We start from the raw sequence: 12,033 nt of genomic DNA on the forward strand, positions 1-12,033 counted from the left end.
TATTGTCTCCTATAATTAACTGGTTATCAAACAAGAAGATTTCATTAAGGTACAATTACTGGCTAATTCTTGTGGGACACCCCCCCGTGTCAGGATTACGACCGTGGCATATGCTCCCTTGAAGCTTTGTTATTTCTAATTCATCCCGACCTGCTGCCTCTGACGGCTTCAATCGCTAATGAATCCACTCACTTTGGAATAATTAGAGAATCCTTAGGCATGGTAATTTATTTAAAAGTATCCGTCGTCGGACGAATCATTAGCTGTGTTAAATTAATTTGAAATGAAAGCTGCTGGGAGTACTTAGGGGTTCGTTAAATAGGCAGCGCCGGCTCTATCATTATTTAAGGGCTGAGGAGCTAAGGTTGCAACTTCCAACCCAGAAATATCATCACAGTCTGTTCAATTTTTTTGTTCTAGGATTAAGATATATGTCCAGATGTTTCTGTATATATTAACAGATTTCGATATGAATATTTGTAATGTGGAAACAAATGATGGCACATCACCATATATGGTCACTCCTCTCCTCCTCCCTCTGCTCTATTTTGAAGTTCATGTCATTAGAGGGAGAGAATAGAATAATGCAGATATATGATTGAGATGGGAGGATAAACATCAGCCTATCAGCAAAAGCCTCTTTTTACTCCCCCTATAGAAGGCTGCAGTGCAAGTGTGCGTGCGTGCGTGCGTGCGTGCGTGCGTGCGTGTGTGTGTGCGTGTGTGTGTGTGTGTGTGTGTGTGTGTGTGTGTGTGTGTGTGTGTGTGTGTGTGTGTGTGTGTGTGTGTGTGTGTGTGTGTGTGTGTCTTATCCACCGTGTGTGTCTGTGTCTTTCAGATGTGAGCGCATCCATGTGTTCGTTGCTAGCTTGTCTGTGTGCATTTGCAACGTATGAATGCCTAATGGTAATTCTGACCCATCTCTATCAGAGAACGACCTGTCTGTAAGAACTCTATGAAGAGAACTTTAATTATCCTCTCTCTGCTCATGCAGTCTATTTTGTAGAAGGACTCCCTAGAGAATCCAAGAGCGGGAATGTGCATGGAAGAAAGCCAACTTATTCCCTACACGGTGCACTACTGTACTTAAAAGTAATGCACTATTTAGTAAATAGGGTGTTGTTTGGGACGTAGGCAAGGGATTTTTCATCCATTTAAGGATGGACTCTTGTTTTCTCACCATCAAAAAGGAACAGGGGCCTCAGTCTCACCCTCTGCAAATGCTGGCAACCCCACATGACTGACACGGTATTATATTAACCTGAATTCCCCTTCTGAACGTGTATCATTTGAGGTTTGTTCGGCGGATGTCTATTGCCTAATGCTGTTTGGAATTTGTCTCGTCTAGATGCTTTGATGGGACATCAACTCTAATTTAGCGATGTGTTGCTTCAATGGAGGCAAAAACGGTGTAGCGAAATGCAGTGGCAAATGGTGTTTTCTACCTTTATTTCATCATACCCCTCTCTCTCTCTAAACGCCATGTCTCCCCCTGTTATCCCTCTCCTCCTTCCTCTCTTCCTCAACTGCACATCCTCTTCAGACATATTCCATCACTGTGGGAAAAACAACACAAAACTGAATGGGATGTTTCTTTTTCCAGTGGTTCACATGGTATTGATACCATATGCATCATTGAGTCAAATATTGTTTCTTCTAGGTTGGGAAGGAACAGGGACCAGAGTTGAATTCAGTGTGGTGAAAAGTTCAGAATGTTGCAGACAAAATCCTCCATTCAACCTGACAGACAATCTGTTCTGTTCTATCTGAAAGTTCTGTAACACCCTCCTGAACAGGACCCCAGGGCTTTTAGCCCTGCACTTAAAAATGAGTGTCTGCTAAATGATACAAATGTATGTAAAATGCCTAGCCATTAAAAATAGTATTTCTAAATGATACAAATGTATGTAAAATGCCTAGCCATTAAAAAGAGCATTTCTAAATTATACAAATGTATGTAAAATGCCTAGCCATTAAAAAGAGCATTTTCTCAATGATAAAAATGTATGTTAAATGCCTAACCTCAAAAAGAGCATTTTCTAAATGATGAAAATGTATGTAAAATGCCAAGCCTTAAAAAGAGCATTTTCTAAATGATGAAAATGTATGTAAAATGCCTAGCCTTAAAAAGAGCATTTTCTAAATGATGAAAATGTATGTAAAATGCCTAGCCTCAAAAAGAGCATTTTCTAAATGATGAAAATGTATGTAAAATGCCTAGCCTCAAAAAGAGCATTTTCTAAATGATGAAAATGTATGTAAAATGCCTAGCCTCAAAAAGAGCATTTTCTAAATGATGAAAATGTATGTAAAATGCCTAGCCTCAAAAAGAGCATTTTCTAAATGATGAAAATGTATGTAAAATGCCTAGCCTCAAAAAGAGCATTTTCTAAATGATGAAAATGTATGTAAAATGCCTAGCCTCAAAAAGAGCATTTTCTAAATGATGAAAATGTATGTAAAATGCCTAGCCTCAAAAAGAGCATTTTCTAAATGATGAAAATGTATGTAAAATGCCTAGCCTCAAAAAGAGCATTTTCTAAATGATGAAAATGTATGTAAAATGCCTAGCCTCAAAAAGAGCATTTTCTAAATGATGAAAATGTATGTAAAAAACAGACCACTGCTTTGTTTCTGTTTGTCTACGCAGGGCAACAACAAGAAAACAGAGTGATTTTAGTCTAACCACATTTTTAAAAAATACTACCTTTTACTATACAATACTACAGTGCTTACTATAGAATTCTATAGTAAACCGTAGTCTACTGCAGAATACTACACTACACACTGTAGTATCCCTTAATCATGTGTAGTACTTACTATAAAATGGTGTTGTATTCTTTAGAATAGTATAGTGCTTCTACACCTGCATTGCTTGCTGTTTGGGGTTTTAGGCTGGGTTTCTGTACAGCACTTTGACATATCAGCTGATGTACGAAGGGCTATATAAATACATTTGATTTGATTTGATTTTGATATAGTAAATGCTACAGTATTATCTGGGGGAAAAAACAACTGTAGTAACAACTGTCGTAAACACTACAATAATGTCCAGAAAAACACTTAACTATAGTAAATACTAGAGCATATCATTTACATATAAACTTCCCATCCCCCCTCCCCCATATCCCAATTTGTGACACCTATAAGTTAGAAACCTATATGCCAAATATAGACCATATATTGTGTTCCCTACAGGTTGTAGAAAAGTGTAGAAGCTCTGAACTATCTGTTCAGACTGCAGTCTTGCTCATCTGGAAAATTTGCTTTTTTCGCGTTTCTCCAGTAGGTTTCCTGAAAGAGAAAACGTCAGTGATAAAGATAATAAACCAAAAACACTATAGTAAATACTACATTCATCTGCAAAAACACTATAGTAAATACTACATTCATCTGCAAAAACACGATAGTAAATACTACATTCATCTGCAAAAACACGATAGTAAATACTACATTCATCTGCAAAAACACGATAGTAAATACTACATTCATCTGCAAAAACACGATAGTAAATACTACATTCATCTGCAAAAACACTATAGTAAATACTACATTCATCTGCAAAAACACTATAGTAAATAATACATTCATCTGCAAAAACACTATAGTAAATACTACATTCATCTGCAAAAACACTATAGTAAATACTACATTCATCTGCAAAAACACGATAGTAAATACTACATTCATCTGCAAAAACACGATAGTAAATACTACATTCATCTGCAAAAACACTATAGTAAATACTACATTCATCTGCAAAAACACTATAGTAAATACTACATTCATCTGCAAAAACACAATAGTAAATACTACATTCATCTGCAAAAACACTATAGTAAATACTACATTCATCTGCAAAAACACTATAGTAAATAATACATTCATCTGCAAAAACACGATAGTAAATACTACATTCATCTGCAAAAACACTATAGTAAATAATACATTCATCTGCAAAAACACTATAGTAAATACTACATTCATCTGCAAAAACACTATAGTAAATACTACATTCATCTGCAAAAACACGATAGTAAATACTACATTCATCTGCAAAAACACGATAGTAAATACTACATTCATCTGCAAAAACACTATAGTAAATACTACATTCATCTGCAAAAACACTATAGTAAATAATACATTCATCTGCAAAAACACTATAGTAAATACTACATTCATATACAAAAACACTATAGTAAATACTACATTCATCTGCAAAAACACTATAGTAAATACTACATGAATGTCACGGTTTTCTAATGGTGAAGGAGAGTAGGACCAAACTGCAGCGCGTATATTGTGATCCATGTTTATTTACACAACGTAACACAAATCCAAAACACAAACTCTACAAAACAATAAACGTAGTGAAAACCGAAACAGCCTTAACTGGTGCAAACTAACACAGACTAAGGACATCAAGACACTCAGGACAATCACCCACAATACAACCAAAGAATATAGCTGCCTAAATATGGCTCCCAATCAGAAACAACGATAAACACCTGCCTCTGATTGAGAACCACTTCAGACAGCCATAGACTCTCCTAGAACACCCCACTAAGCTACAATCCCACTAAGCTACACACCACATACAAAAACCCATGTCACACCCTGGCCTGACCAAATACATAAAGAAAAACACAAAATACTTAGACCAGGGCGTGACAATGAATCTGCAAAAACACTATAGTAAATACTACATTCATCTGCAAGAACACTATAGTAAATACTACATTAATCTGCAAAGACACTATAGTAAATACTACATTAATTTGCAAAAACACTATAGTAAATACTACATTCATATGCAAAAACACTATAGTAAATACTACATTCATATACAAAAACACTATAGTAAATACTACATTCATATGCAAAAAACACTACAGTAATTACTTAAGTGATAATGCCCAAGAAGCCGGTTTACATTTTTTAAATTTATTTTTATTTCACCTTTATTTAACCAGGTAGGCCAGTTGAGAACAAATTCTCATTTACAACTGCGACCTGGCCAAGATAGAGCAAAACAGTGCAACCAAAACAACAACACAGAGTTACACATGGAATAAACAAACGTACAGTCAATAACACAATAGAAAAATATATGTACAGTGTGTGCAAATGTGTATGGAGTGTATGGAGGATATATTGGCATGGGTGTTGTTAGGCCCGAGAAGAAACCGAGGGATGGCAAACCATGCCAATATATCCTCCAAACACTTTAAGGGCATTATCACTATTGTAGAGCCGGTTACCAACCTATTCAAATAATGATTGACAAATTTGAATTAAAAACGATATTTTGATTAATTTATTCATAACATTTCTAGGGTTGCTACCCAAGCCGGCTGGTCGTTTGTTCTATCGGTTCAGTTGCTAGAGTCGCGACCCAGTTGTTCAGACTTTTTGTTCTGTATCTATGGATGCGACCCAGTCGTTCGTTCTAAATGTTCCATTGCCATACTGACTGGCAACGTTCGTATCCCTTGCTTGGTAGCTAGCCAATACAAATCGCTGTTGAAAACTGAATGTTAGTCTAAAACACATATGTCAGAGTCAAGGCCCGCGGGCCACATCCGGCCCGCGAGAAGGTTTTTTACGGCCCCTGGGATGATCTTGATTTATTATTAGAACCGGCCCGCAGACCGCAGCAAGCCGGCAGCCCGCAGATCTTTTACACGCACCAATACTACATTTCCCACAATGCAACGGTGACGCACCGAGCAGTAGGCTGCTTCATTTCAATATTTATTGGCACAGCAGTTGTCAGCATCACAGTAAAATTAACTTTCAGATACCCATCAAAAATGGCAAAACGGAAGGTGGACACTGAGAACCGGGGTTTCAAACAAGGTGGGAGTCGGAGTATTTGTTCACGGAGGTAGCTGGAAAACCTGTGTGTCTTCTGTGTGGAGAAAGTGTGGCGGTACTGAAAGAGTATAATCTGAGACGACATTATGAAACGAAACACGCGGACAAAAACAAGAATATGGACATGGAACAAAGGCTACAAAAGGCAGAGGAATTAAAACGAGGCCTCAAATCTCGACAGGCTCTGTTCAAAAAAGCCAAATCACAAGGCCAGGCTGCTGTCAAGGCCAGTTTTATTTTGGCAGAAGAGATCGCTAAATCAGCCCGGCCATTTACGGAGGGGGATTTCATCAAAAACTGCATGATTAAAGTTTGTGACGAAGTTTGCCCAGAAAAAGGCAACTCTTTTTAAATGTGAGTCTGAGCAGAAACACCATTGCCGAGAGAGTAGACCAGTTGTCCATCAATCTAAAAGAGCAGCTTGTGAAAAAGGGAAAAGATTTCATTGCATATTCCTTGGCTGTGGATGAGAGCACCGACATTTCTGACATTGCCCAGTTGTCAATTTTCATCCGCGGAGTGGACTCCAGCCTAAGCGTGACAGAGGAGTTTTTGGCTTTACGTCCTATGCATGGCACATCTACGGGGCATGATTTGTATGAAGAGGTGTCAAGATGTGTAAATGAGATGGAGCTGCCTTGGGAAAAACTCGTGGGTTTGACAACCGACGGAGCACCTGCGATGTGTGGACACAGGAGCGGACTGGTGGCGAAGATACGGGAAAAGATGCAAGAGGAAAACGCGACAGGTGAGCTGACAGCTTATCATTGTATCATACACCAGGAAGCGTTGTGCGGTAAAGCCTTGAAAATGGAGCATGTAATGAGCATCATCACGCGCACAGTTAACTTTATCAGAGCCAAAGGTTTGAATCACCGCCAGTTCAAGGCATTTCTGACGGAGTTAGAAACGGAGCATGGTGATTTGCCTTATCACACAGAGGTGCGATGGCTAAGCCAGGGAAAGGTGCTTCAAAGATGTTTCGAGCTTCGTGAGGAGATTTGTCTGTTCTTGGACAGCAAAGGGAAAGACACAACACAACTCCGAGACGAAATGTTTCTGTGTGAAATGGCTTTTCTGTGTGACATTACGAGTCATCTGAATGCAATGAACTTGCAGCTGCAGGGTCGGGATCGTGTCATCTCTGATATGTACAGTACAGTGAAGGCATTTAAAACCAAACTGACTCTGTGGGAGACGCAGATGCGGAAAGAAAATTTGAGCCACTTTCCCAGCTGCCAGACCATGAAAGAGAAGCTCTCTACCAGTGCGTTCCCAAGCGCACAGTTGGCTGATAAAATAGGTATGCTTGCCGCTGACTTTCGACGCCGATTTGCTGACTTTGAAGCACAAAAAAGCAGGTTGGAACTGCTCGGTAACCCATTTGCTGTTGACGTGGAAAGCTCACCACCAAACCTCCAAATGGAGTTGATTGACCTCCAATGCAATGATGCACTGAGGGCAAAATATGCGGCAGTGGGTGCTGCGGAGTTCGCCCGTTTCCTCCCGACACAATGCCCCAGCTGCGCATCCAGGCTGCTCAAACGTTGTCTATGTTTGGCAGCACATACCTGTGTGAACAACTGTTTTCTTTGATGAACTTGAACAAAACATCACACAGAAGTCGACTTACTGCTGAACACCTCCACTCAATTCTGAGGATTTCCTCAGCTCAGAGCCTTACCCCGAACATTGATGAACTTGTGGAAAAGATGGGACACCACCAAGTATCACCCTCAACCTCAAACAAGTGAACATTACTGTGCAATCACATATTTAGAGTTTTTACTCAGTTCAAGTTTAAAAGTTAAAGTTTAATATTTGTTTTCACTGCATGTTACTTCTCCTTAAACAAAGTGTTGTTTTTGATTAATAGATTTTTGCACTTTATTTTATTGTATTTCAATCCAATTATATTTTAAAAATATTTCAGTTGAGTGGATGATAGAAAATTGCTATTATTGTTTTTTTCTTTGAAGTAAATTTAGCCCACTTTTGCTAAAATAGAAAATATAGGCTACTGATGGTGCCTTGAATACCGGTTTCTTTCATTTAATGTTCATGTTATGGGGATTTTTATATAAAGGAAATTTGTCTTTTGTGTCTGTTGAAAATTAAAGATTACTGACAGAGGCATAAGAAAATATTGCTTTATTTATCTGATCATATTGGAATATATTTGTTAGGTTTTCAGTAGGTTCAATTAGGTTCACTAGACTATATGCGTCATTTAAACATTTTTCAATGAACATTCGAACAGTCCGGCCCTCGGCTTGTAGCTAAATTTTTTATTTGGCCCTCCGTCCATTTGACTTTGACACCCCTGGTCTAAAAGAAATGTGAGATCATTTCCAGATGCTTTTTATAATGGAGATCAAGTTTATAAAGTACCTGGCTGGGCTGATGAGACATTGGATTGCGCAGTCAAATGGAACAGAATAAATAGGCATTTTAACATCATAGATTTAGCCAGTGGTAACTTGTGGTATAGACACTGGCTGGAATGTGGTTTTAACCAATCAGCATTTAGGATTAGACCCACCCGTTGTATAATATAGTATATACTACAGTTTTATTTTACTACAGTATTTATACTATAGTTAACTGTAAATACTACAGTATACTACAGTAAATACTAGAGTGAGTACTTCAGGAAAGGCCACAAAAACACTACAGTGAATACTATAGTATTTATATCATAGTATATACTGGAGTATTTGTTCATGTGTGTCTGCTAAATTACCAAAATGTCATTTAAAATGCTTAGCCTAGCTTAGCGCCTTGTCATTTACCACTGCTTTGTTGCTGTTTGTCTCTCTCTCGCAGGGCTACAAGAGGAAAACAGAGGCGGCGAAGAAAGAGTACCTGAAAGCCCTGGCCACGTACCGAGCCACTCTGGTTACCAAGGTAATGGCGGGAGGGGGGGGCGGGGTTAAGTCTCTGATAAACATGGTTCAGTGGTGATATAAGAGATAATAAATTAGATGGAGAGTTCTTCTCTCCTCCTGGGGTAGGGGCTGCTGGAGAAGGTTTATGTGTGTTTGCTTTGAAGAGAACAGTGAAAATTAGGGCCCAAACACACACACATGCACACACACATAGACACACACACACAGACATGATCACACACACAGACACAGACACAGACACACACACAGAAACACACACGTGTGTGTGTATGTGTCTGTCTGTGTGTATGTGTGTGTGTGTGTGTGTGTGTGTGTGTCTGTGTGTGTGTGTGTGTGTGTGTGTGTGTGTGTGTGTGTGTGTGTGTGTGTGTGTGTGTCTGTGTGTGTTTGTCTGTGTGTGTGTGTTTGTCTGTGTGTGTCTGTGTGTGTGCATGAGCGAGGGTGTATATGTTTATGTGCGTGCTTACGTATGCATGTTCATGTGTCTGTGTGTGTGTCGGTGTGCGTGTCTGTGTGTGTCTGTGTGTGTGTGTGCGTGTTGTGTGTCTGTCTGTGTGAGTGTATATCTTTCTGTGTGTGTGTGTGTGTGTGTGTGTGTGTGTGTGTGTGTGTGTGTGTGTGTGTGTGTGTGCATGTTCATGTGTGTGTGTGTGTGTGTGTGTGTGTGTGTGTGTGTGTGTGTGTGTGTGTGTGTGTGTGTGTGTGTGTGTGTGTGTGTGTGTGTGTGTGTGTGTGTGTGTGTGTGTGTGTGTTTGTCTGTGTGTGTCTGTGTGTGTGCATGAGCGAGGGTGTATATACCTATGTGCGTTCTTACGTATGCATGTTCATGTGTGTGTGTGTCTGTGTGTGTCTGTGTGTGTGTGGAGGCATGAGTGAGCATTGCTTAGTATGGTGGCTCCTGGTTCTGCCACCTGAGGAACTGCCTGAGGAACTGACTGAGGAACTGCCTGAAGAACTGATTGAAGAACTGCCTGAGGCTGCCTGAGGAACTGACTGAGGAACTGATTGAAGAACTGACTGAGGAACTGACTGAGGAACTGACTGAGGAACTGATTGAAGAACTGACTGAGGAATTGCCTGAGGAACTGACTGAGGAACTGACTGAGGAACTGACTGAGGAACTGACTGAGGAACTGAATGAGGAACTGATTGAGGAACTGACTGAGGAATTGCCTGAGGAACTGACTGAGGAACTGCCTGAGGAACTGTCTGAGGAACTGCCTGAAGAACTGACTGAGGAACTGACTGAGGAACTGTCTGAGGAACTGACTGAGGAACTGACTGAGGAACTGACTGAGGAACTGACTGAGGAACTGACTGAGGAATTGCCTGAGGAACTGACTGAGGAACTGACTGAGGAACTGAATGAGGAACTGATTGAGGAACTGACTGAGGAATTGCCTGAGGAACTGACTGAGGAACTGCCTGAGGAACTGTCTGAGGAACTACCTGAAGAACTGACTGAGGAACTGACTGAGGAACTGTCTGAGGAACTGACTGAGGAACTGACTGAGGAACTGACTGAGGAACTGACTGAGGAACTGACTGAGGAACTGTCTGAGGAACTGACTGAGGAACTGTCTGAGGAACTGACTGAGGAACTGTCTGAGGAACTGCTTGAGGAACTGACTGAGGAACTGACTGAGGAACTGACTGAGGAACTGTCTGAGGAACTGACTGAGGAACTGTCTGAGGAACTGCCTGAGGAACTGACTGAGGAACTGTCTGAGGAACTGACTGAGGAACTGACTGAGGAACTGACTGAGGAACTGACTGAGGAACTGACTGAGGAATTGCCTGAGGAACTGACTGAGGAACTGACTGAGGAACTGACTGAGGAACTGAATGAGGAACTGATTGAGGAACTGACTGAGGAATTGCCTGAGGAACTGACTGAGGAACTGCCTGAGGAACTGTCTGAGGAACTGCCTGAAGAACTGACTGAGGAACTGACTGAGGAACTGTCTGAGGAACTGACTGAGGAACTGACTGAGGAACTGATTGAAGAACTGACTGAGGAATTGCCTGAGGAACTGACTGAGGAACTGACTGAGGAACTGATTGAGGAACTGACTGAGGAATTGCCTGAGGAACTGACTGAGGAACTGCCTGAGGAACTGTCTGAGGAACTGCCTGAAGAACTGACTGAGGAACTGACTGAGGAACTGACTGAGGAACTGACTGAGGAACTGACTGAGGAACTGACTGAGGAACTGTCTGAGGAACTGACTGAGGAACTGCCTGAGGAACTGACTGAGGAACTGACTGAGGAACTGCCTGAGGAACTGACTGAGGAACTGACTGAGGAACTGACTGAGGAACTGACTGAGGAACTGTCTGAGGAACTGACTGAGGAACTGACTGAGGAATTGCCTGAGGAACTGACTGAGGAACTGCCTGAGGAACTGACTGAGGAACTGACTGAGGAACTGCCTGAGGAACTGTCTGAGGAACTGTCTGAGGAACTGACTGAGGAACTGCCTGAAGAACTGATTGAAGAACTGCCTGAGGCTGCCTGAGGAACTGACTGAGGAACTGATTGAAGAACTGCCTGAGGCTGCCTGAGGAACTGACTGAGGAACTGACTGAGGAACTGACTGAGGAACTGACTGAGGAATTGCCTGAGGAACTGACTGAGGAACTGCCTGAGGAACTGACTGAGGAACTGACTGAGGAACTGCCTGAGGAACTGCCTGAAGAACTGCCTGAGGAACTGCCTGAGGAACTGCCTGAGCAACTGCCTGAGGAACTCACTGAGGAACTGCCTAAGGAACTGCCTGAGTAACTGCCTGAGGATCTGCCTATGGAACTGCCTGAGGAACTGCCTGAGGAACTGCCTGAGGAACTGACTGAGGAACTGCCTGAGCAACTGCCTGAGGAACTGCCTGAGGAACTGACTGAGGAACTGCCTGAGGAACTGACTGAGGAACTGACCGAAGAACTGACTGAGAAACTGACTGAGGAACTGCCTAAGGAACTGCCTGAGTAACTGCCTGAGGATCTGCCTGGGGAACTGCCTGAGGAACTGCCTGAGGAACTGACTGAGGAACTGCCTGAGGAACTGCCTGAGGAACTGCCTAAGGAACTGCCTGAGAAACTGCCTGAGGCTGCTTTCCTCTTACCCCTAGATATTTAGACATACTGTACTCAACTTATCATATATACTTTGATATTTAGACTTTAGACAAGATAATCAATTCATGTCTGTTGTTTCTCAACTATGAGTCTTAAAGTACAAATTCAG

The 12,033-nt window shown here is 41.3% G+C and overlaps 1 protein-coding gene across 3 annotated transcripts in view; it reads left to right on the forward strand.

Moving 5' to 3' along the window:
• Positions 1-12,033, forward strand: part of LOC118378351 (TOX high mobility group box family member 2-like) — a 278,978-nt gene that overhangs the window by 240,832 nt on the left and 26,113 nt on the right. For all 3 annotated transcript variants that reach the window (XM_052473985.1, XM_052473987.1, XM_052473986.1), the window contains one exon: positions 8,707-8,787. In XM_052473985.1, the coding sequence (XP_052329945.1) occupies positions 8,707-8,787 (81 nt within the window). The remainder of the gene's footprint in view (positions 1-8,706; positions 8,788-12,033) is intronic.

This window comes from Oncorhynchus keta, chromosome 21 (assembly GCF_023373465.1).
Source record: "Oncorhynchus keta strain PuntledgeMale-10-30-2019 chromosome 21, Oket_V2, whole genome shotgun sequence".
Lineage (NCBI taxonomy): Eukaryota > Metazoa > Chordata > Actinopteri > Salmoniformes > Salmonidae > Oncorhynchus > Oncorhynchus keta.